The sequence below is a fragment of the Odocoileus virginianus genome, unplaced genomic scaffold (genome assembly GCF_023699985.2).
Source record: "Odocoileus virginianus isolate 20LAN1187 ecotype Illinois unplaced genomic scaffold, Ovbor_1.2 Unplaced_Scaffold_17, whole genome shotgun sequence".
In the NCBI taxonomy this organism is placed as follows: Eukaryota; Metazoa; Chordata; class Mammalia; order Artiodactyla; family Cervidae; genus Odocoileus; species Odocoileus virginianus.
Genome location: NW_027224279.1, coordinates 133,015 through 159,658, shown reverse-complemented (window position 1 = coordinate 159,658; position 26,644 = coordinate 133,015). Strand labels below are relative to the sequence as shown.

Below are 26,644 nucleotides of genomic sequence, written 5' to 3'. Positions count from 1 at the left end.
ACAGTAGATCAAGTCCTTGTAGACCACCACCCTGACATTTTCTTCTGCCTCCTTTTTCTACATTTGAAGACGCTTTGTAGTGGACATTGCTCTTCCATATCCAGTCTTCCATATACTCTTCCCTTGTTAAAGTCATCTGATTAGTTCCATTTCCCTTTGCTATGTAACATAACATATTCACAAGTTATAAGGATTACGATATAGGCATCTGTGGGGGACCTTACTATGTCTACTAATCTTGCCTTTAAAATTGTTTTATTTAACCCCAAATACGTTCTTACTGTTTTTAAGGCCAATGTTAGTTTAAATTTATCCGCAAAGTTACTGCTTCCTGTGCTCTTTATTACCTCTTGCTGCCTAGATCTTCTATCTGCCAATTTTCCTTTTCCCTAGGGTATATTCTTCATGTTATGCATTTCATTCTCATTTAACCAGGTATGGATTTCTTTTTGTTTCTTCGGCTTGAGATTTGTTTAGCTTGTTGGATCTGTGAGTTGTTCCCTTTCATCACTTCTTAGTCATTATTTTTTTCAGATATTGCTGCAGATTTTTCAGATATTGCTTCTTCTCCACATTCCCTTCCTTCCCAGCTGGATCAATAATTACATATACATTAAACTTTCTTCATCTTCTTTGTTTCTTAACCCTTATTCATATTTTCTCTTTGAATTTTTGTTTCATTCTAGATAATTTTTTAACTTCTGTATTTCAATTCACCAATTTCTTTTCAGTATGTCTAATTTTCAGTTAAACCCACCCATTACACTTGTGATTTTAATTATAATTTACTTGTTTTGATTATTTTTCAAATCTCATTCACCTGTTGTGGTAAATATAGTTAAGATTATCTTTTATTTCTTTCAAAGTATTAAACATAGTTACTATAAAATCTATGGATAATAATTCCATTTAGTTAAAATTCTTGAAGATTTGAGTTTTTTCTCACTCATGGAGCCTTGTTTCTGTTTGTGTTATTTTTGACTATCAGATGCTCATTTTTCTTGGAATTTTATTTCAGAAATTTTGGGGGGCCTGGAATAAAAAGTATATTTTTCCAGAGCGAATTTGTGCTTGTGTCTTACAGGCTCCTGGAAGGACTCCCAGTCGAGAATCTATTCCAAATTTACTTCTCAATTTTCAGATTTCCTGGATAGTATGCATTCAGGCTGTAAACTCATGTGAGGACCACCACTCACTTTGATATTCTCAGAGGTTACCCTCCTAGGCCAAATTGGAGACAATCAACTCTCCTCTGAAATGGACACCAGTTTACTGCTATTTCACTCTCAGTCCTGTGTATATGGCCCTTTGTGGTACCAGCTTTAGGGATGGAGGCTGCTCTTTTACAGTCCTTGCCTTAGGTGGGTCCTGAGATTCGGTTTCTGTTTCTCAGACTCCCAAACTTTCACTTTGTTAGGCAAAGATCTCCAAGGAGAAGGAGGTTGACATTACTCTCTAGGTTCACTTTGTTTCTAAGCAAAGAATTCTTTTTTTTTTCTTTTATCTTTTTTTTCCATTTATTTTTATTAGTTGGAGGCTAATTACTTTACATCATTGCAGTGGTTTTTGTCATACATTGAAATGAATTAGCCATGGATTTACATGTATTCCCCCATCCCGGTCCCCCCTCCCACCTCCCTCTCCACCCGATCCCTCTGGGTCTTCCCAGTGCACCAGGCCGGAGCACTTGTCTCATGCACCCAATCTGGGCTGGTGATCTGTTTCACCCTAGATAATACACATGTTTCGATGCTGTTCTCTTGAAACATCCCACCCTCGCCTTCTCCCAGAGTCCACAAGTCCATTCTATACATCTGTGTCTCTTTTTCTGTTTTAAGCAAAGAATTCTTAACTTCTTATGAACTCATTGGAGAAATTTAATATTTTTTAAATTTCCCAGAGTTTTAAAATTCTTTATAGCAATAGGGTCAAACCGAATATGATAGTCTACATTTTTTGATGATCAAAATCCACTCCTTCAGCACTTTAACTTCAGTGTGCTAAGTCACATCAGTTGTGTCTGACTCTGAGACCTCATGGACAATAGCCCACCAGGCTCCACAGTCCATGGGGTTCTCGGATTTTCTAGGCAAGAATACTGGAGTGGGTTGCCATGCCCTCCTCCAGAAGATCTTCCTGACCCAGGGATTGAACTTACATCTCTTAAGTCTTCTGCATTGGCAGGCAGGTTCTTTACAACCAGTGCCACCTGGGAAGACTTTTGCCTCCTTAGGTAGGTTTATTCCTAGGTATTTTATACTTTTTGTTGCAGTGTTGGAAGGGATTGTTTCCTTCTCTTATTTTTCATTGTTACTGTATAGGGATACATGGGAATTCTGTGCACTAATTTTATATTCTGTGACTTTATGATATTCTTTGCTGAGCTCTAGTAATTTTCTAGTGTTATCTTTAGGGTTTTCCATGTATAGTGTCATCTCATCTGCATATGGTAAGAGTTTACTTCTTCTTTTCCAATCTGGTTTCCTTTTATCTCTTTCTTCTCTGATTGCCATGGCTAGGACTTCCAAAACTATGTTGAATAATAGTGGCAAGAGTGGGCACCCTTGTCTTGTTCCTGATCTTAGAGGAAATGTTTTCAGTTTTTCACCATTTTTTCACCATTGAGAATAATGTTTGCTGTGGGTTTGTCATATATGGCCTTTGTTAAGTTGACATAGGTTCCTTCTATGTCTACTTTCTAGAGAGTTTTTATCATGATTTGTTGTTGTTCTTTAGTTGCCAAATCCTGTCTGACTCTTTGCAGCCCCATGGACTGCATGCAGCTCGCCAGGCTTCTCTATCCCTCACCATCTCCCGGAGTTTGCCGAAATTCATGTCCAGTGAAACAGTGATGCCATTCAACCATCTCCAGCTCTGTCACCCACTTCTTCAGCCTTCACTCTTTCCCAACACCAGGGTATTTTCCCTCCTATGTCACTCATGAAGATGGGGCCCTGAAGTTTGCAAATGTGCGAAGTTATAAGGTTACTGCAGCAATGATTCCTTGTCTCTCTGGCAGGACCAGGCTTTTCCCTGAACTCCCTCAGCTGTGTCATACTGGCCTCCTCAGAGTATATTCACGGCAAGCAACTGGAGTCCTCTCCCTGGGATCTGGGCCCCAAAGCCTGAGCCTCAGTATCCAACCCCTACTTGCCATGGCAGGTGTGCAAACAGCGTTTTGGCTAGGAAGTGTTGGTTGGCAATGATCTCTATGGTGAACTCTCTACTTTGTTTTCCAAGCACCTGTTGCTGGTTCCCCTCTGGGATTCCAAATCTCCACCTGTCCCTACCTTTGAGGGAGTTTCCGAGTGTGCAGAAAGTGTTTCTCCTTCATAGCTCCCTTCCCGAGAGACAGGTCCCTGTCCCAAATCCTTTGCCTCTTTACTTTTTTATGTTTTTGCCCTACATCATTCTGTGGAGTTTAGCTTGCTTTTTGGAAGTCTAGGGTCTTCTGCCAGTGTTCAGGTGTTCTATAGGGGTTGGTCATATGCAGATGTATTTTTGATGTATTTGTGGGAAGGAAAGTGATACACCCATTTGACTCTTCTGCCATTTTGTGTAGGTCTCCCAAATAGACTTTAAAACAAAGTTCAAGAAGAAAACAATGGATATTACATAATGATAAAGGGAAGAAAGGTATATTAAACTCTTTAACATGTGCACCCAATAGAGGAGCCCCCAAATATATGAACAAATAATGATAGAAATAAAGGGAGAAATGGACAATAATACAATAATAGTAGGAGACTTTAACAATCTACTGACACCAATGGACAGATATTCCAGAAATAAAATCAATAATGCAACAGAGATCCAAAATGACACAATAGGCCATTTGGATTTAATTGATATCTACAGGACACTACCTCCAAATACATATTCTTTTCAAGCACACAGGAAAAGTTCTCTAGGGTGAACCACATTTGATGTCACAAAATAAGTCTCAACAAATTCAATTGGATAGAAATTAAAGCAAGCATCTTTTCCAACCACAGTCATATGAAGTTAGAAATCAATTGCAAAAAGAAAAATGGGAAAAGAACAAACATGTGGAACCTAAACAAAATATTACCAAAAAATCCAATCAGTCAATTATGAACTCAAAGAGGAAATCAGAAAATACCTCAAGACAAAAGACAATGAAAACATAGCCTTATAAAATGTATGGAATGCAGAAAAGCAGTTCTAAGAGGGAAGTTCATAGCAATATAGGCCTTCCTCCAGAAACAAACAAACAAAAAGAAACTCAAATAGAAAAATATAACCTACCACCTAAAATAATTGGAAAAAGAAGAACTAACAGAACCTAAAATCAGCAGAAGGAAGGAAATGATAACAATCAGTGAGGAGATAAATAAAATATATATTAATATTAAAAACAATAAAAATGATCAATGAAACCAAGAGCTGATTTTTGAAAAGGTAAAGCCAACAAACCTTTAGCCAGATTCATCAAGAAGAAGAGAGAGAGGACCCAAATAAACAAAATAAGAAATGAAAGAGGAGAAGTAACAACCTCAGGAAAAAAAAATCATAAGAGAATACTATTAACAGTTATATGCCAACAAATTGGTCCACCTAGAAGAAACAGACAAGGTTCTAGAAATATAGAGCCTGCCAAAATTGAGTAAAGAAAACTTAGGTAATTTGAATGGGTCAATCACTAGAAGTGAAATAGAATTTGTAATATTAATAATAAAAACTCCATGTGAACAAAATTCCAGGATTGGACAACTTCTCCAGGGAATTCTACCAAATATACAAAGAATTTACACCTATCCTCCTCAAACTTTTCCAAAAAATTGAAGAGAAAGGAACACTCCCAAATTCATTCTATAAAGCCACCAGCAACTTGATACCAAGCTCAGATAAAGACACCACACAGAAAAAGAAAGAAAAAAATTACAAGTTAATATCTTTGATGATTATGGATATAGAAATCCTCACAAAATGTTAGCAATCTAAATCCAACTATACATAAAAAAGGATCATACACCATGATCAAATTGGATTCATTCCTGGGTCAAAAGTGTGGTTCAACACACACAAATCAATCAATGTGATACAATATATTAACAAAAGGAAAGACAAAAAAATATGATAACCTCAATTGATGCAGAAAAAACATTTAACAAAATTTATTATCTGTTTATGATAAAAACTCACCAAAGTGGGTATAGAGGTAACATATTTCAACACAATAAAAGCTATTTATGACAAACCCACAGCCAATATAATACTCAATGGTGAAAAGCTGAAAGCCTTTCTGCTAAATTCAGGAACAAGACAAGGATGCCCATCTCACCACTTCTATTCAATATAGCATTAGAAATTCTGGTCACAGCAATTAGACAAGGAAAAGAAATAAAATATATACAATTTGGAAGGAAAGACATAAAATTGTCACTATCTGCCGATGACATAATACTCCATAGAGAGAACCCTAAAGTCTCCACACAACTATTATCAGAATAAATGAATTCAGTAAGGTAGAAGGAAACAAGAAAAAATATTGATACAGAAATCTCAAGATACAGAAACGTTTTGCATCTTTACACTAACAATGAAATGCCAGAAAGAAGAAGAAACAAAACAATCCCATTTAAAATCTTGTCCAAAAAAATACTTAGGAATAAACTTAACCAAGATGGTGAAGTAACTACACTCAAGAGCCTGAAACATTGATAAAGAAGATGAAAACCATTTGAAGAAATAAAAAGGTATCTCATATGCTCTTGGATGAGAAGAATTAATATTGATGAAATGAAATCTACAGATTTAATGTGAGCTCTATCAAAATACTCATGATAGTTTCCACAGAAATAGAAGAGATAATCCTAAAACATTTGGAACAATGAAAGACCCAGAATTGCCAAAGCAATCCTGAAGAAAGACTATAGCTGGAGGTATAACCCTTCTGGATTTCAGACTATAGTACACAACTCTAGTAATCAAAACTGTGTGATATCGGGCACAAAGAGAGATATATAGATCAATGAAACTGAATGGAGAGTCCAGAAATAAACCAGCACACCTGTGGTCAATCAGTTTACTGAAAGAGAGGCAAGAATGTATAACAGAGAAAAGACAGTCTCATCAAGTGGTGTTGGGAAAGCTGGACAGCTACATATAAAGCAATGAGATTAGAACACTCTTTCCCAGCACATACAAAAATAAACTCAAAATGGCTTAAGCCTAAGTATAAGACATGATACCATAAAATTCCTAGGAGAGAATATAGGCATACAATTTTAGAACATAAATATATTCTAGCAATATTTACTTGATCTGTCTCTCAAGGAAAAAAAAGCAAAAATAAATGGAACTACAACAAACTTAAAAGGTTTTGCACATCAACTAAAAGACCAACCTATGGAATGGCAGAAATATTTGCAAATATTGCAACCAAAAATATACAAATAGCTCGTATAGCTAAATATCAACAAAAAAGCCTAATGAAAAAATAACAGAAGACCTAAGTAAATATTTTTCCAAAGAAGACATACAGATGGGCAACAAGTACTTGAAAAGATGCTCACAATTGAGAATTATTAGGGAAATGTAAATCAAAACTACAAAGAGTTATCACCTCACATGTGTCAAAATGGCCATCATCAAAAATCTACAAATAATAGCTGTTAGAGACGGTGTGGAGAAAAGGGAACCCTCCTACTCTGTTGGTGGGAATGTAAGTTGATACAGCCACATGAAGAACAGTATGGAGGTTCATTAAAAAACTAAGTATGCAGCTACATATTATCCAGCAGCCCCACTTCTGGATGTATATCCAGAAAAGAAAAAAACTCTAATTTCCAAAGACACATGCACTCCAATGTTCATAGCCCCACTATTTATAATAGCAAAGCAATGGGAACAACACAAGTGCCCATCAATAGACGACTGGCTTAAGAAAATGGGATATATATTACTCAGCCATAAAAATTAATGAAATATTGCCATTTGTAGCAAAATGGGTGGGCCTAGAGAATATTATACTTAGTGAAGTAAGTCAGATGAAGACAAATACTATATAATATCACTTATATGTGGACTCTAAAAAATAGTACTAAAAAACTTATTTACAAAACAAAGAGAGACTCACAGAGAAAACAAACATATTTACCAAAGGAGAAGGCAGAAGGATAAATTGGGAGTATGGGATTAACAAACTACACTACATTGAAGCAACAAAGATTTATGGTATACCACAGAGTACTACATTCAATATCTTGAAATAACCCATAATGGAAAGTAAACAGAAAATAGTTCTATAGCTGAATCACTTTGTTGTATACCTAAAATGAACACAATATTGTAAATCAATTTTATTTAAAATATATGTATATTTATAACTATATATTTATATGTATTATTAACTTAGGTCATCTTAAGTTGTGTAGTACATCTCCAAAACCTACTCATTTTGTGTAACTGAAATTCTGTGACTTTTGATCAACCAACACTTCTTTACTTTTCCCTCTTTTCAGTCCCTAGTAACCAGTATTCTATGCTTTGGTTCTGAATTTGATTATTTTAAATTTCTTTTTATTATTATTATTATTATTTTTTCCATTTATTTTTATTAGTTGGAGGCTAATTACTTTACATCATTGCAGTGGTTTTTGTCATACATTGAAATGAATTAGCCATGGATTTACATGTATTCCCCCATCCTGGTCCCCCCTCCCACCTCCCTCTCCACCCGATCCCTCTGGGTCTTCCCAGTGCACCAGGCCCAAGCACTTGTCTCATGCACCCAACCTGGGCTGGTGATCTGTTTCACCCTAGATAATATACATGTTTCGATGCTGTTCTCTTGAAACATCCCACCCTCACCTTCTCCCAGAGTCCACAAGTCTGTTCTATACATCTGAGTCTCTTTTTCTGTTTTGCATATAGGGTTATCATTACCATCTTTCTAAATTCCATATATATGTGTTAGTATACTGTAATGGTCTTTATCTTTCTGGCTTACTTCGCTCTATATAATGGGCTCCAGTTTCATCCATCTCATTAGAACTGATTCAAATGAATTCTTTTTAATGGCTGAGTAATATTCCATGGTGTATATGTACCACAGCTTCCTCATCCATTCATCTGCTGATGGGCATCTAGGTTGCTTCCATGTCCTGGCTATTATAAACAGTGCTGAGATGAACATTGGGGTGCATGTGTCTCTTTCATATCTGGTTTCCTCGGTGTGTATGCCCAGAAGTGGGATTGCTGGGTCATATAGCAGATGTATTTCCAGCTTTTTAAGAAATCTCCACACTGTTTTCCATAGTGGCTGTACTAATTTGCATTCCCACCAACAATGTCAGAGGGTTCCCTTTTCTCCACACCCTCTCCAGCATTTATTGCTTGTAGACTTTTGGATAGCAGCCATCCTGACTGGCGTGTAATGGTACCTCATTGTGGTTTTGATTTGCATTTCTCTGATAATGAGTGATGTTGATATTTTAAATTTCTTATAAAAGTAGAAATAATATAGTCTTTCTTGTCTTTCTGTGTCTGGATTATTTCATTCAGCATAATGTCCTCCATATATATCCAGGTTTTTCCAAATGGCAGGATTTGTCACTTTTTAAAGGTTAATATTTCATTTTACTTATATACCACATTTTCTTTGCCCATTCATCTATTGATGGACATCTAGGTTGGGTCCATATGCTGATTATTGTGAATAATGTTGATGAAATATAGGAGTACAGATATCACTTTGAGATTCTGAGTTCAACACTTTTGGATATATATCCAGAAGTGGGATTATTGGATCATAAAGTATTTCTTGTCATTGTTATTTAGTTGCTGAGTCATGTCTGACTCTTTTGTGACCCCATGGATGGTAGCCTGCTAGGCTCCTCTGTTCATGGAATTTCCTAGGCAAGAATACTAGAATGAGTGGCATTTCCTTCCCCAGGGGATTTTCCTGATCCAGAGATAGAACCTGCCTCTCCTGCACTGGCAGGCAGATCCTTTACCACTGAGCCACCAGGGAAGCCCTAAGGTATTTCTGTGTTTAGCTTTTTGAAGTACCTCCATTGGTTTTCCATAGTGGTTGCAGCAATTTACATAGCCAGCAACAGTGTACAAGGCATCCCATTTCCTAACATCCTCACCAATACCTTCATCTTTGCTATTCCTTATTTTCATTTTTTTTTTTTTTTTGCTAATAACCATTCTAACAGGTGTGAGGTGATCACTCTTTTTTTTCCCCTTTGCATTTCCCTGATGATTAGTGACACTGAACACCTTCTCATACACTTGTTTGTATAAAGGAAGACATTTGTCTTCTTTTGAGAAACATCTATTCAGGTTCTTTGCCCAATTTTTAATGGTCCCTTCTATATTTTGGATATTAACCTCTTATCAGATACATCTTTTGCATACACTGATTCTTTCTCATAGCTTGCCTTCTCATTTTAAAAACTATTTCTTTTGCTTGGCAATAGCTTTTTTGTTGTTCAGTTGCTCTGTCGTGACACATTGCGACCCCATGGAGTTCAGCAGGTCAGGCTTCCCTGTCCTTCACCATTCCCTGGAGTTCATTCAGACTCATATCCATTGAGGTGGTGATGCCATCCAACCATCTCATCATGTTGTACCCTTCTCCTGCCTTCAATTTTTCCCAGCATCAGGGTCTTTTCCAATGAGTCAGCTCTTGGCATCAGGTGGCCAAAGTACTGGAGCTTCAGCTTCAGCATCAGTCCTTCCAATGAATATTCAAGGTTGATTTCCTTTAGGATTGACTGGTTTGATCTCCTTGCAGTCCAAAGGACTCTCAAGAGTCTTCTCCAGCACCACAGTTTGAAAGCATCAATTCTTTGGCACTCAGCCTTCTTTATGGTCCAACTCTCACATCCGTACATGACTACTGGAAAAACCATAGCTTTGACTATATGGACCTTTGTTGGCAAAGTAATGTTTCTGCTTTTTAATACGCTGTCTAGGTTTGTCATCGAAAAAGCAAGGGAGTTCCAGAAAAACAACTATTTCTGCTTTATTGACTGTACCAAAGCCTTTGACTGTGTGGATCACAATAAACTGTGGAAAATTCTGAAAGAGACTAGAATACCAGACCACCTGATCTGCCTCTTGAGAAACCTGTATGCAGGTCAGGAAGCAACAGTTAGAACTGGATATGGAACAACAGACTGGTTCCAAACAGGAAAAGGAGTACATCAAGGCTGTATATTGTCACCCTGCTTATTTAACTTATATGCAGAGTACATCATGAGAAACACTGGGCTGGAGGAAGCACAAGCTGGAATCAAGATTGCCAGGAGAAATATCAATAACCTCAGATATGCAGATGACACCACCCTTATGGCAGAAAGTGAAGAATAACTAAAGAGCCTCTTGATGAAAGTGAAAGAGGAGAGTGAAAAATTTGGCTTAAAGCTCAACATTCAGAAAACTAAGATCATGGCATCCGGTCCCATCACTTCATGGCAAATAGAAGGAGAAACAGTGGAAACAGTGGCTAACTGTATTGTCTGGGGCTCCAAAATCATTGCAGATGGTGATTGCAGTCATGAAATTAAAAGACACTTACTCCTTGGAAGGAAAGTTATGACCAACCTAGACAGCATATTAAAAAGCAGAGACATTACTTTGCCAACCAAAGGTCCATCTAGTCAAAGCTATGGTTTTTCCAGTGATCATGTATGGATGTGAGAGTTGGACTATAAAGAAAGCTGAGCGCTGAAGAATTGATGCTTTTGAACTGTGGTGTTGGAGAAGACTCTTGAGAGTCCCTTGGACTGCAAAGAGATCCAACCAGTCCATCCTAAAGGAGATCAGTCCTGAGTGTTCATTGGAAGGACTGATGTTGAAGCTGAAACTCCAATACTTTGGCCACCTGATGCGAAGAGCTGACTCATTTGAAAAGACCCTGATGCTGGGAAAGATTGAGGGCCAGAGGAGAAGGGGATGACAGAGGATGAGATGGTTGGATGGCATCACCTACTCAATGGACATGGGTGTGAGTAAACTCCGGGAGTTGGTGATGGACAGGGAGACCTGGCGTGCTACCATGGGGTCACAAAGAGTCTGACATGACTTAGTGACTCAACTGAACTAGGTTTGTCATAGGTTTTCTTCGAAGGAGTGTCTTTGAATTTCATGGCTGTAGTCACAATCCACAGTGATTTTGGAGCCCAAGAAAATAGTCTGTCACTATTTCCATTGTTCCCCCATCTATTTGCCATGACATGATGGGACTGGATGCCATGATCTTAGTTTTCTGAATGTTGAATTTTAAGCCAGCTTTTTCACTCTCCTCTTTCACCTTCATTGAGAGGCTCTTTAGTTCCTCTTCACTTTCTGCCATAAGGGTGGTATCATCTGTGTATCTGAGGTTATTGATATTTCTCCCGGCAATCTTGATTCCAGCTTGTGCTTCATCCAGCCTGGCATTTCACATGATGTACTCTGCATAGAAGTTAAATAAGCAGGGTGACAATATACAGCCTTGATGTACTCCTTTCCCAATTTGGAACCAGTCCATTGTTCCATGTCTGGTTCTAACTGTTGCTTCTTGACCTGCATACAGATTTCTCAGGAGGCAGGAAAGGTGGTCTGGTATTCCCATCTTTTTAAGAATTTTCCACAGTTTGTTGTGATCCACACAGTTGAAGGCTTTAGTGTAGTCAATGAAGCAGAAGTAGATGTTTTTCTGGAATTCTCTTGCTTTTTCTATGATCCAATGGATGTTGGCAATTTGATCTCTGGTTCTTCTGCCTTTTCTAAATCCAGATTGTACATCTGGAAGTTCTCAGTTCACACACTGTTGAAGCCTAATAGCTTTTCAGTTATATATAATTCTGCTTGAATGGTTTTACTTTTGTTGCCTGAGTGTTTGCTGTCATATCCAATAAATCATTGCAAAATCCATTATTTGGCCTTTCCATGTTTTCTTCAAGAGTTTCATGGTTACGAGTTTTATATTTATGCCTTCAATACATTTTTGTATATTATGTGAGATAAAGATCTATGAAAGGCTGTCTCCTGGGATTAAGTCCTCAGAAAGCCTTAAAACATAACTGCCAGCTTTTAGATTGTGCACTTTTTCCCAGTTGACACCTGTTAAGTAAAACTGACTTATAGTATTGTTTAAGTTATCCATTTTCTTTTGTCTGGTTCTCCTATCTACTATTGAAAATGATTACTAAAGTATTCAACCAAGACTGTGGATCTATTTTCCCTTCAATTCTGTGAATGTTTGCTTCATTATATTTTGAGGCTCATTTTTGTACATATATATTTATAATTAGATCTTGTTGAATTAACTTTTGTTTACTACATAATGTCTTTATCCTTTGTAAGTTTTTAAACTGAAGTCTATTTTGTCTGAATTAGTATAGCCTATGCAGCTTTCGTTTGGTTAATATTTACATGGAGTATCTGTTTCCATCCTTTCATTTTCAGTCTTCTACCTTTAGATCTAAAGTGAGTCTCTTGAAGACTGTATATATTTGGATCATTTTTTTAATCAGTAATACCTTATTTTATTTATTTAAAGAAATAAAACAAATATAAGAAATCATTAGTATTTGCCTATTTCATGTAGTAAGTACAATAATATTTATATATTATTATATAAACTTGTTTCCAAAAAAAAAAATCCTCAAAATATGATGAGGCATCTGAAACTTTTAAATATTTGTCTCATCATTGGTTCCATTCCACAACAGTGGATAGCTTAAAAAATAAATTTATGCAAACAACTGGTTAGGGAGTTTGGAAAGAGAATACAGAGATATGTTGCTTTATTGTGCTTCACAGATGCTGTGTTTTCCACACACCGAAGATTTGCAACAATCTTGCATCTAACGAATCTATTGGGGCCTTTTTTCCAGCAGCATTTACTCACTTCATGTCTCTGTGTCACATTTTTGGTAATTCTCACCATATCTCAAACTTTTTCATTGTTATTATTTTTGTAATGGAAATTTGTGATCAGTCATCTTTGAAAGCTCTGAGGAGCACTTTTTCAGTTCAGTTCAGTTACTCAGTCATGTCCGACTCTTTGCGAACCCATGGACTACAGCACACCAGGCTTCTCTGTCCTTCACCAACTCCATTTTTCTAATCCATTCAGCTATCTCTGCCTTTTGATCAATTTGATCCATTTATATTTAAAATAACTATTCATGAGGAGGAACTTCTTACTGTCACCTTGCTACTTTTAAAAAAGTCTTATAGTTTTTTTTTTATCTCTATTACTGCCTTTTTTTCTATTCTTTTTTTTTTTTTTTGGTAATGACATGTTTTTAGTTCCTTTCTCACATATACTTTTCTGTATATTCTATAGATATTATCTTTGTGGTGACCATGAGGAATACATATAACATTCTAATGTTATAGCAATCTAATTTGGATGATACCAACTTAGCTTCAGTTGCATACAAAAACTCTACTCCCTAAAAGTTCTGTTTCCCCTTTATGTTAATATCACAAATTACATTTTTATATGTTTTATGTCCAATAATATATTTATAATATGTAATTATTTTTTAAGTATTGTTGGAAATAAAAAATGGAGTTGCTACCAAAATTAAAATAATATTGCCCATGCATTTTTTTTTTATATTGCCCATGTATATCTATTTTGGATCATTACATCTTCATACTGCTGTGAGTTACTGTCTAGCATCCTTTCATTTCAAACTGAAGGACTGATTTACCATTTCTTACAGGTCAGGTAGTAAACAGATGAAGTTTGCTTGGCTACTTCCAGTCCAAGGTAATAGGAATGTGGGGATTGGAAAACAGGATGCTACCGTCTCAAGAACAAGATCACTGCCACACTGGAGAATGAGTAGGGTAATGGAATCTGAAAATGCCACAAAACTTTCATGTCATTTTAAAGATGGCTTTTTCTTGCTTGAATGTTTGCTTGGTTGCTATGAATCTGCTATGAATCTGAGTCTCTACAAAATTAGTTCAGACAACTTGTTTGCTTTCTTCATGTTTCTTTCTACAGGAAAAGGAGAGCTTGGAACTTCCTAGTCTGCCATTTTGGCAAAATACTGTTTTTTAACCTATTAAATTTGCAATGATAAATTATAAAATTTATTGAGAGTTTTGGCAAACTGGCACCATCATTGGTGTTGGTGACTACTGGGACAGCAATCTCTATGTGTGTGTGTGTGCGTGTGTGTGCATAAGTATATATGTGTGTCTGTGTGTTTGTGTATATAAGTACACAAGTACAAACGGAGATTATATGTGTACCTGAAGAGACCTAAAATACTAGTATCATCTTTCTCCTGGGAACTTAGCTTAAGGAAATACTCATGGGTATATATAGAGAGTTTCGGCTATAATTATATTTATAGTCCACATTCTCTGTAATAATGAAATTACTGGAAGCAAAATTTTGTCTAATAATATGTATGGAAAAAGTGAAAGTGTTAGTTGTTCAGTCATGTCTGACTCTTTGCGATCCCATGGACTGCAGCCCGCAAGCCTGCCCACCAGGCTCCTCTGTCCATGGAATTATCCAGGCAAGAATACTGGAGTGGGTTGCCATTTCCTCCTCCAGGGGATTTTCCTGACGTGGGAATCGAACCTGTGTCTCCTGCATTGTAGGCGGATTCTTTACCATCGGAGCTACCAGGGAAGCCCAAAGTCATAGGTGTGGAGCCCTGTACCAATGTCACAGGACAAAAACCTCTGGAACTGACCAAGCCTCAGAGCAACTGTTGCCTTGAGCCTCTGGATCTAAACAGGCCAGTCCCCTAGCCCCATATTAGGTAAAATATCCACACTATTGCCCACCCTGAGCTTCAATTCCTAGATCAGGAAGATGCCCTGGAGAAGGAATAGGCTACCCACACCAGTAGTCTTGAGCTTCCCTGGTAGCTCAGCTGGTAAAGAATCTGCCTGCAATGAGGGAGACCTGGGTTTGATCCCTGGGTTGGGAAGATCTCCTGGAGAAGGGAATGGCTATCCACTCCAGTATTCTGGCCTGGAGAATTCTATGGACTGTACAGTCCACAGGGTCGCAAAGATTTGGCCACAACTGAGTGACTTTCACTTTCACTTTTCGTTACCCACCCAATAGAACCCTAACCAATCACCTAATGCCATCATTCCAGTAGGAATTTTGTGTGTCTTGAGGCTATAAAAATTGTCTATAGCCTGCAAAAGGGTTCTGCTCTCTCTTGGGCTGGCCTGGTGTTCTAACAGTGCCGCCCCCTCTAATAAACTTTACTGTCTTCTCATTCTGCTCACATATGAAAACTCTTTTCCAATCCATGCATGGACCACAACAATAAGGGTTGGTTAAAGCATATGATGGTCCACCATGCAGTGAAATGCTACATACCTAGTATAACTCATATTGAGGAAGAATATTTACTTTCATTGAACTAAGACTAGTCACTATTTCAAAACATATTTTAAAACCAACAGCTTATTTTTAAAAAAACACTGGACCTCCTCCACTCCAATGGAAACCACTGCTGCCTGGAATCAGGCCACTTTATCAGTTGCCCTTTCTCCAAACTCTTCCTTAACCCTCTAATATTCACACCTACTTTGGGTCTCACAAACCCCCTGTAGCTTCACTTTTCAGCTCACACTTACAGAGCATTATCTTCTGAACTCAAGGCATCAATTGTGACATTCCATTTTACTGAAGAAAGAAGCATTCTCAAAACATTGGATGGGTTCTCTGGAGGTTAAGAGGCTGAGAAATGGAATATTTCCTTACATGTCATTAAACCAGGATGTCACAGTCACCAGTGATTACAGCTACCATGGATGGTAAGCTGGTGAGCCACAAGGGAACTCAGGAAGGAAAGAATACCTGCCATCCCAAAGTTCACTGCAGTACTATTTATAATTGTTGGGACATGGAAGCAACCTAGATGTCCATCAACAGATGAATGGATAAAGAAGCTGTGGTACATATATACAATGGAATATTACTCAGCCATAAAAGGAATGCATTTGAGTCAGTTCTAATGAGGTGGATGAACCTAGAGCCTATTATACAGAGTGAAGTAAGTCAGAAAGAGAAAAATATTGTATATTAATGCATATATATGGAATCTAGAAAGATGGTACTGATGAACCTATTTGCAGGGCAGCAATGGAGACACGGAGAGAACAGACTAATGGACATGGTGCAGGGGGTGGGGGGAGGGAGGGAATGGGACAAATGGGGAGAGTAACATGGAAACATATACACTTGTTGTTGTTCAGTCACCAAGTTGTGTCCAACTCTTTGTGACCCATGGACTGCAGCACACCAGGCTTCCCTGTCCCTCACCATCTCCCAGAGTTTGCCCAAGTTCATGTCCATTGAATTGGTGATGCCATCCAACCATCTCATCCTCTGTCACACTACTGTACATAAAATAGACAGCCAATGGGAATTTGCTGTATGACTCAGGGAACTCAAACCCAGGCTCTGTAACAACCTAGAGGGGTGGGATGGGGTGGGAGGGGAGGTGGGAGGGAGGTTCATGAGGGAGGGGATGTAGGTATACCTATGGCTGATTGATGATGAGATATGGCAGAAATCAACACAATATCATAAAGCAATTATCCCTCAAAAATAAATAAGTAAAATTAAAAAAGAGAGAGAATATATGCCATCTAGCAGCTGTCAGACTGCAGCCACTACCTACAGTGAGCCCCCAGGAAGCTCAGGATGTAAAAGCAGGATACTGGCCCCAGAAAGCTGGAGTACATATCAAAGGAATGGATTCAGGAAGCCCAGACTCTTACATCTCTCCATATATAGAAAAGTGCCAAATTCCTTAACTTGGGTTATCTAGTTTTCTTTAATGATAATCTTTTGATATTCAGACTACCTGTCCTTTGTTACAAAACTTCTATATAACCTGGCTCCTCCCCTCACCTCCTCAGAGCAGTTCTCTCAGGGTCACTTGAGATGCTGTCTCCTGGCTTAAAGTCCTAAAAATTCCCACTGAATAAAACATAACTCTCAGCTTTTAGGTTGTTAATCTGTAAGTCAACAAGGCCATCTACCAGGCAATGTATTAATCACTTTACAAATATTAACTCATTCAATCCTCATAGAGAGGAAGGGACCTATTACGATCCTCATTGAAAAGCGAACTGAAGAAACTGTAGCCGTGGGAAGGTTCTACCCTCCTAAAGTTCCACAGCTGGTAATTAGTAGACGTGAGATTTCAACCCAGGTATTTTGGCTCCAGAGCCAAGGCTTTCAGTCACATCTTTACTGTCTCTTACTCTTATTATTAGTAAAAGTAAAGAAATAATGATTCGGTTCAGTCACTCAGTCGTGTCCGACTCTTTGCGACCCCATGAATCGTAGCACGCCAGGCCTCCCTGTCCATCACCAACTCCCGGAGCTTGCTCAAACTCATGTCCATCAAGTCGGTGATGTCATCCAGCCATCCCATCCTCTGTCGTCCCCTTCTCCTCCTGCCCCCAATCCCTCCCAGCATCAGGGTCTTTTCCAATGAGTCAACTCCTCGCATGAGGTGGCCAAAGTACTCTTCCAATGAACACCCAGGACTGATCTCCTTTAGGATGGACTGGTTGGATCTCCTCGCAGTCCAAGGGACTCTCAAGAGTCTTCTCCAACACCACAGTTCAAAAGCATCAGTTCTTCGGCGCTCAGCTTTTCTTCACAGTCCAACTCTCACATCCATACATGACCACTGGAAAAACCATAATATTTAATATAACACTGAAGTGCAATCAACGATGATTTTCATTGTCCAGAGCTTTTTACTAAGTGTTCTTACTTACAAGAGCTCATTTACCTCTGAAAACTCATTTTGCTGAGACAGGAACTGAGGTTCAAGTATCCATCATTGACGCTGTGAAACCCACTGCAGGAATTCCAGAGCCATTACTATGGATAAATAGTATAATGTAAAGAAAAATAAAAAGTGCCCCCACAGTCCTCGAGACTTCACAGTGTGATTCTACACATCTTTTACAATGGATCACTGACTCCGAGGCCAACATTCGTGCAACACAGTACACCAAGTAAGAAATAGCAAACTTACTGTTGTGCTTAATAACAACACCACATCCTCACACACCAGAGCTAAAGAAAAGGATTTTCTTAAGGAAATTACACTCAAATCTGGGAGGTTCTGACTTCACCTGGGTCCTGCAGCTGTTTATAGTGGCCCCAGGGCAGGTTCTCCCGCTGGTCTGACACCGAAGGCGTCTTCCAGCGACTGCTGGCCTCTAGGAAGCTGTGCACCTGAGCAGGTGGGAGGATCAGGCCTGCGGGTCGCGCACCGCCCTCGTCCTCGGTGCCACCCAGCGCCGTCAGCGCGCCCACTGCCCCCCGCCCCCCACTCTGGGCCGCTCGGAGCGGGCCCTGGACCCCCTCCCCCGAGGCCCCACCGCCCTAGACGCTCAGAACCGATGCCCGGCTTCAGCCCCATCTGGCCGCCGGCGCGCTCACACCCTTCTCCGGCTGACCCCGGGCCCTCCCCGCCGTCCCCGCCGTCCCCGCCGCCTGCTGGTGGAGTCGGGCCGGCGAGAGGCCCCTCCCCGGCGGAGCGGCTCGGCGCGGAGGAAGCACAGGCGGCGACAGCGCCGAGGCCTCGTCGCGCTCATGGCGTCGTCCGGGTGAGTGCGGCGCTCGCGGCCGCGCCGGTGCGGGCTGCGCGGTGGGTGCTCCGGCCCACCGCCAGCGGCCTTCCCCGGCTGGCGGCTCCGGACCCCCGCCCGCCCGGCCCTGCGGCCCTCTGCTGCCGACCTTGGTCGCGGGCGGCCGAGGCGGGGGCAGGGCCGGGCGGGGGGCGCGGGCTGAGGCTCTGAGCGTGGGGGGCGGGATCGGGGTCCGGGGCCTGGAGGCGGGCGGCGGCGGGGGGGACGAGGGCTTGGAGCGCGGGCGCGGCAGCTCCCCACCCCCACTGGCGCCCGGGGCCTGGAGCCGCCGCGCCCGGAGCCCGGCTGGGGTCTGCCGCCCTGCCTTCCGCATCTGTTTTCTCCGCTGGTTCTCGTTAGAGTGGATCCTGGCTCTCATCGCAGCCAGGACGCAGCCTGAATGTCCCCGAACGTCAGGAGTAAGGGCAGGGTCAGCCCTCGGCTCGGCCAGGTCGGGGCCTCCTTCTTGGTCTGGGCCGTGGGCCTGGTTACAGTGGCTACCGCGATTCCGACATCACCTCCGTTCTGCTGTCTTGGTGTTAAATGTTCTTTTAGGAAGTGATGGTGACACACAGAGTTTGTAATTTTAAAAAAAATTTTTATTGCCAAGTAAAACCTCAGCAATTCATTATGGTCATGAAGGCTAGGATTGACAGAATTAATCAAACAGCTACGCTTAACAGAGGAGGAAAATTAGTCTCAAGGTCATTGCTGTAGTTGTTCCTAGTATTCATTTGACTATTGTCCACTGTTGAGAGTGTCACAGACCTAGTGGCTGTGATAGCAATTCACGTTGTACATCTTTCCACATCTCAGAGGGTTTTTACCGGTTTCTGGTGTGGGGGTGGAGTTGCTGCGAGGTAGAAATGATGGATATTACGACCCTTCCAGGTGATGGGAGTTCACTCATGCCATGGCTTAGTGAACTGACTCAGTGCAGTGGGTCTTAATGGAGCAAGCTGGATTTGACTCCAGACAAGTCCTGGATATTTTCCATCTACCTGCTGTCTTTCTAGGTTTGGGGAGGAGCAGTCCAAGTACCCAGTACTTCGAGGTTGTAAATACAGTCATTCCTCAGAAGGCCACGTTGATTCACCCAGAGGTCCAAGGTCCCACTGTGTTCCTGGCCCTCCTGTCAGGAAAGGGTGAGGCAGGGCAGACTGGAAGCAGCAAGGGCTGGCTGAGCCTGTGTGGAGCTTCCACGAGGCCTTTTAACAAGTGATGGTGCATTTGGTGTCCACGACTTTGTAGTCATGGGTCAGAGGTGGACTTAATGCTGGGCTGGTATGCCCTTCTGTGAGCCAATAGTCCCTAAACTGCATCCCTGTGGTAGATTATATAAGTGCAGATTTGATATTTGCAGTCCGAAGTATTTTTGAGTGATCTCATAAGTCTGCAGTTGGTACTTATTTCTTGGAGGTACCCATTTGAAAACCGAGGTCACATTTTTAGTATACTTTATTTTCATTTCATGGAAAGAACTATGTTCTTACTATGGTGTATACAAATTTGGGAACAGTCCGCATCTCCAGATGTCTACAGGCTTTGCTGATAGACCAGTGTCTAGCCAGGGAGACCTGGTTTCCTAAGATCCTTTGGTCTTTCCAAGTCAGTCTACTAGATGGGGTGTGGCAGGAGTAAGTCCAGAGATTCAGGGCAGGGATGGGAGGGGGACGCCATGATTTCTGCTGGGCTGTTTATGGAAGAGCCTCCAAATCTAGTGTTCTTTTCTAAGTGACAATTTCCATAAGAGGGTTGGTAAGGAAAGAAGAAATTCTGACAATTTTTGAGAACCTTATCAATGTGCTAGGCATTATACAAAAGAAAATGGCAAAATGAAGTCACGAAAGGGAAAAGATATTTTTGAGATGAGTCACAGCTTAGTGTGTTTGGAGCTACAGAGATAAGGCCAGAGATGGAGGCAGGGTCAAACTGTAGGACCTAGCCTCCCTTCGTGGGTTTACTGCCCACTGTTCATGGAAGGATGTTTGTCATACAGCTCTGGGCAATCCGTGTGACAGCAGTTTGGAGGTGGCAGAGGGGACAGGAGAGATGGAGCTAGCTCATCAGCCTGTTACTGTCTACCCTCTTCTGCAGGCCTCCACTCCTTACAGCCTGCATCTCTTCTTTACTCTGCCTGCTCCTTCATTGTTGGGGGTTCTTTGGGTTCTACAGTCTATCTCTGTTAATTCCTACCTAGTACATGTTATTTGCATGATTGTATCCATTTCTGCAGCTTTAAATGTCCAAATCAAAGGTTCTTAACCTGGGGTTCATAACTTATGGGTGGGCTTCCAAGGTACTGCATTCCTTGAAATTGTGTAAAGTATTTGGATATACTTGAATTTGTATAAAATACTAATAAAGAATTAGTATTCTTTATTATATAAAGAAATTGTACAAAGTGTGTATTTTCCTGGGACCAAAGTCTGTGGCCTTCATCATCTGCAGCCCATCTTGAAGGGGCTCCTAACCAGAGCAACTTTACAACCATCCATCCATACCCATCTAGAGGGATGGCAAACCCAGTTAACTGTATAATATATATATATATATCTATCACATTGTTAATGGTAGATAATTTGAAAAACAAAAGTATAAAATTTAAAAACAGAAAACAAAAATCAAGTGTAGTCTGAGTTTCTATAGACCACCAATTTAAACATTTTGGTATTTTTTAAATCAGGCCATCATTTTATCAGAGAGACATGCTCCGCTCCCTCCACCCCCCACCTGCCCCTGCCGCCATCTTAGTTAGGCAGGTATCCTGACAGACATTTTCTGTTGCATTTGCATGTTATATCCTCCCCCCCATTTTTTAATTTATTATTTTACACATAACATAAAATTTGCCATCTTAAACATTTGCTCTGTCTTTTACATAAGTGGTCTCATACTGTTCTGCAGCTTGCTTTATTCACCCAGCAGTATGCTTTGAAATGCTTTCCATGTGAAAACAAAGAACAGATCTACCTAAAATTTGACATTTATATAACATTCTGTCATGCTTATATTATCTAGTTAAGAATGCTTTCAGTTTTCTTTGTAAGATAATGCTGTACAATTGGTGTCTCCCTATGGACATGCACGAGTGTTTTTCTAAAAGAGAGACAATGAATTGTGGTCAGAGGACCTGTCTGTTTTTCAGCTGATGCTACCAAATATCCTTATAAATGATTGTACCGCATTCCCCTTCCACCACCACATTGTAAGGGTCCTCTACACATTCCAACATGTGATGACATCAAACTTTAAAAGTTTTGCCTGTCTGATGGAATTATTGAATCGAGAAATAGTAAGCTAATGGCATCTTCATTCACCCTGTCTTCAAAATAGAAACTTCATCCCTGACTCCTTATATCCTCTTGGTGCTTAGTCTCTCAGTAGTGTCCAACTCTTTGTGACCTCATGGACTGTAGCCCTACCAGGCTCCTCTATCCATGAGGATTCTCCAGGCAAGAATACTGGAGTGGGTTGCCATGCCCTCCTCCAGGGGATCTTCCCAACCTTAGGGATCAAACCCAGGTCTCCCACATTGCAGGTGGATTCTTTACCATCTGAGCCACCAGGAAAGCCCTTGGAAATAGTCCTGATTTCTTTGATCTGGTTGATAATATTGAACTCTAACCACCCATAATATCCCATAAGTAAACTCATACCCTCAGATTTTTGTTTCAGAAAATGTGGTCATTGTAACACTTAAGTAGTCTCTACACAGGGCCTGGAGTGATGATGAGATCTGTCCTGGACTGCAAGTAGGGGGAGCAAGGAGAGCCATTGAACACCTCACCTGCCCTCCTGGCCACTCCCCCAGGATTCATCTCTCTTGGCAGCTGAGAGCAACTCCCGTTAACATCGATTGGACACTTAAAAGTACCCCAGACTTAACTGCAACCTTTTGTCTTTCCTGTCCAGGAAGACTCTCTCCAACACCAACATGGTGTTGTGGGAAAGGAAAGGATTCTGGGCTTCCCCTCCTGGGAAGGGCTCAGCTTTCCCACTGAAGCCTGTTCTGGTCCAAATGGACCACGAGAGCTTCAAGCTCTTCACACTGGGTGGAGGATGGGTCTTCTGGCCAGGCCAGGGGGAGGAAGGAAAGGGCCCACAGATCACACCATAGGAATGAGACACTGAGGAACTCATGTGAGATATGTATCTGCCCCTGGGTGAAGTCCAAAAGAGCCCCGAGCCTCTGCTCAGGAGCTGCTGTGGCCTCCAAAGAATGCATGCATGTGACTTTGGCAGCAGGATGCAGACTTCGCTCTTCCTTCGTAGATCTGGGGTTGCCCAGTGAGCCAGCAGCGACCCCAGTGTGTCCCCAGTGGAGAAAACTAGAGAACTGGAAGGGTTCTTATAGCTGAAGCGTCCCTGGCTCTGCAAGAGCAGCTCACCAGACTCCACTTAACGTGCTCATGGGTGTCAGATGTGCCAGCGCTTCGTCAGATGGAGTGCCATGTGGTGACTTCTCTCTTGACTTAAAGGAGACATTCTTCTTACCCATAACCATGAGTGGCAAGAGCTTTCCAGCCCAAGGGAATGTGCTTTTAAATTGAGATCCTGCCTGCTTCTAAGGAGTGTGTTGTTAGGCCCTCTTTAAGTGTTTTTGTATATATTATGTTATTTAATCTTCATAGCAACCGTATAGTAACTGTATTGTAAGGATAAAGAAATTGAGGCCCAGCTAAGCAGTTTAAGTTGAAACTTGATGCCTAACAGCCCCATTATGGACAACTGGTTTACATTTGTTTACTGAGGCACAACAAAAATGTTCCATTCAGTATTTTGTTCTGATCACAAAGCACATGCAGCATCTCTGGCATGCTTGGGATGAAAGTGAAGTGAGGATGCATTCACTTGGTTTATTGGAGCAAGAAGCTGTTTTAGCAGAGTGGTTATACCCTCAATTTTGCTTGTATGAAATATGGCTGAATGTAGAATAACTTAGCTCTTTGTTTTAAAGAAGAATTCCCTCTAAGAGGTTTTACATTCCTAGTGAGATGACCTACATGTCAAGAAGGCCTTTTATCTGATGTAGTTCAGATGTGGTTCTGTCTTAGATTCTCTGCATTGTAATAATTTTTTTTATAAAACTGTTAGTTGTCTTAATAACAATGCACATGGTAAAAATTTCAAAGTGAACATAAATGAAAGCTCAGGCACCTTGCCTCCTGCTCCTCCTGCCCCTGTCTGAGAAGCTGGCACCCTCATTAGAGAAGCATCTCCCTGGGAGGCAGGGCGCAGTGTGGGTTCCAGTCCTTCCTGTTCTGTTTTAAACCCAGAATGCCTTTTGGAGATATCTTTGTTACTTTGTTTCTATTTAGCTTGGCTCTTTCTCATAGATTTGTAGATCTTTGTACATTGAGAAAACTAACTTTCATCCTTTGTGTTACACATGCTTTTCCACTATCTGGCCTTTTGACTTTATGAAGCCTTCCCTACTCTGAGATTTTTTTTTTTTAAGTCTTAAATATTTATTTCAGTGCATTTTTGTTTCATTTTTCTAATTTAACGCTTTGACCCAGGTAGTTTTCATTTTGGTGAAAGGAGTAGTAAGAATTTACCCTTATTTTTTCAAGTTGTTATAATTGAATAATCACCAGATACTTAGAGCTATCTGGGTCCAGGATAAAATTCCCAACTGTATTTGGGCCTACTCTGGGCTCCTCTTTTACTGAACTCTTTATCTATTTGTGAACCGGTACTACAGCCTTAATTTATTGTGGCTTATATTATGTTTCACTGTCTGGCAGGTTTTGTCCTCCTTCATTACTGTTCTTTTTCAGAATTTTCCTGATTATTATTGAACAGATATTCCTGAATAGAGTCAGCTTATCTATTTTTGAACCTAAATTGACTTATAGGTCAGTTTAGGGAGAACGCGACTTCACTTTCACTTTTCACTTTCACGCATTGGAGAAGGAAATGGCAACCCACTCCAGTGTTCTTGCCTGGAGAATCCCAGGGATGGGGGAGCCTGGTGGGCTGCCGTCTATGGGGTCGCACAGAGTTGGGACACGACTGAAGTGACTTAGCAGCAGCAGCAGCAGCAGCAGACTTTAAAATTATGGTAAGCCTTTCTTTCTCCAAAAAGGATATGGCTTTTCATTTTTCAAATCTTTTATATTCTTTAGTATTTAGAAGTTCTTTTCATATAGAGGTTGCACATTTTTATGTATATTAAAAATTTTTTTCTTGTTGATACTCTACATGGGAGTCCTCCTTTCATATTGTTAAACTTGTTTGTATATAGGAAGGCAATTAGATTATTACAATTTTTTTTTGTCCCCAGCTCACCGAGTTTTCTCATTGCTCACAGCAATTTTTCAGTTGATCTCTTCTATTTTCTTTCTGTTATCATGGGTAAATAACAAGTTGATTCTTCCTTTGCTATGGGCAGACTGTGTGTCTTTTGGGTCCATGGTGGAACGCTGCTTTCCCTAAGTGCCCCCAGCCCGTGTGCTGCTCAGCATCTCCCAGGAGGTTGTTTGTGGGTCCTGGGCCAGAACATAAGCATTGGCTTGCTCATGGTGCCCTCCAGCCAGGCTCATCTCCAGCCTTCCCATTTGAGACAGTAGCAGCTCTACTGAGTCTTAACATTTGAGGTTTAGCAGACTCTTTCTCACGTCCTTCACAGAGTTCAGAGCCCAGCCCTGTGCTGTTGTCTCTGGTGCTGCCACGCAGATCTGACCTTCATCATCTCTAGTCTGTTCTCAACATAAAACAGGCATATTGACTTGCACTCAGACCGTCCTCCAGACTAAAAGCCGGGGTCTTTTCTATGGCCTGGAAAGTTTGGTCTTACCTGACCTCTTCTGTGCCTGCCTCCTACTCACTCCATACCGGTTGCACCATCTTCCCACTGAACGCTGAGCACCTTCTGGCCTGTGTGGTGCCCGGAACACTCTCCTCATGGAGCCAGCTGTATGCCCTCATTTGTCAAGCTTGCGCTTGATGTCCCCTTCTCCATGAGGCCCACCCTGACCTAATTACCACAGTCTGTGCCGCCCGTTCACCACATGTCTGGTACCCTGATCCTAGTCTACACTTTCTTTCTTCCAGAGCCTTCTAACACCTCCCAGTGTATCTTCTATTTAAACTTTCAAAACTAGTTTATTGTCAGTTTACCCTACCTCCTTGAATGTAAGCTAAGAGCAGAGGTATTTATGTCCTTCACAGATATATCCTGAACTCCTAGAAAAGTTCCCAGCAGTAAATAAATATGTGGATAAATGCAAGAGAATACTGCCTTATATAAACTTGCTTCACATATGTAAATCTCTCTGAATCCTTATAGCAACCTCATTGGGTGTGCAGGGCGGAGATGGCCAGCTTTGTTTTAAAGATTAACGTACATGTATTCTGTAGGGTTTGTATAATGAGTGTTCATAGTAGCTCTCTAACCCAGTCCTAGTAGAAGCTCCTGGAGGACTGGGGCAGCATGTTAGAGCTATTTCCTCGTGCATGGTGATCCTCCATGGCATGAACCTGGGACGAAGACCTGCTGCTCATTACACCAGTTCTGTCCTTGGGACCCTCTTAGGTTGGGCTGTTGCAGTGATTATTGCCCTAAGGCCCTGCTGCAGGGACATCGACAGTAGCCAGGACACATTTGCCTGACCCTTGAGAGGTCTGCTCTTTCTCAGGGTGCTGCTTCTGCTGTCCTCAGGAGATTCTAGGTGTAGAGAATCAGGACAGCGGTGGGCTCCTCTGCCACGATCCCTGCACATTCTAGTGTATTTCAGGGACTAAACTGCCAGGCTGCAGAGTGCGTGCCCATTACCTGTTTTTTAATAACTTGTCCTCATGTGCTGTTGGATGGAACTTTTTCACATATGTTTTCTCAGCCAGTCCTCACAGCTGCACAATGAGTTTTAAACTTTTCAGTGTCTGGTCACCTTGCAAAGGTGGGATGGCCCCTAGTTTTGGCTGAATGTCGTGGATCAGTTGTGTCCCCTCTGAAACATATGTTGAAGTCCTAACCCCTAGTGCTTGTGAATGTGATCATTTTTGAAAACAGGCTCTTTGC

At 41.0% G+C, this 26,644-nt stretch overlaps 1 protein-coding gene across 5 annotated transcripts in view; it reads left to right on the top strand.

Annotated features, from left to right (window-relative positions):
- The window catches only part of URGCP (upregulator of cell proliferation), a 118,887-nt gene that overhangs the window by 67,387 nt on the left and 24,856 nt on the right, over window positions 1–26,644 (top strand). For 3 of the 5 annotated variants that reach the window (XM_070462902.1, XM_070462901.1, XM_070462900.1), the window contains one exon: window positions 13,701–13,827. Coding sequence is in view for 1 of the 5 variants with exons in the window: in XM_070462899.1 (XP_070319000.1) it covers window positions 18,584–18,597 (14 nt within the window). In the remaining 4 variants the exon portion in view is untranslated. Of the gene's footprint in view, window positions 1–13,694; window positions 13,828–18,513; window positions 18,598–26,644 lie in introns of those variants that run through there. The other 2 variants (XM_070462903.1, XM_070462899.1) reach the window with 2 other exon arrangements.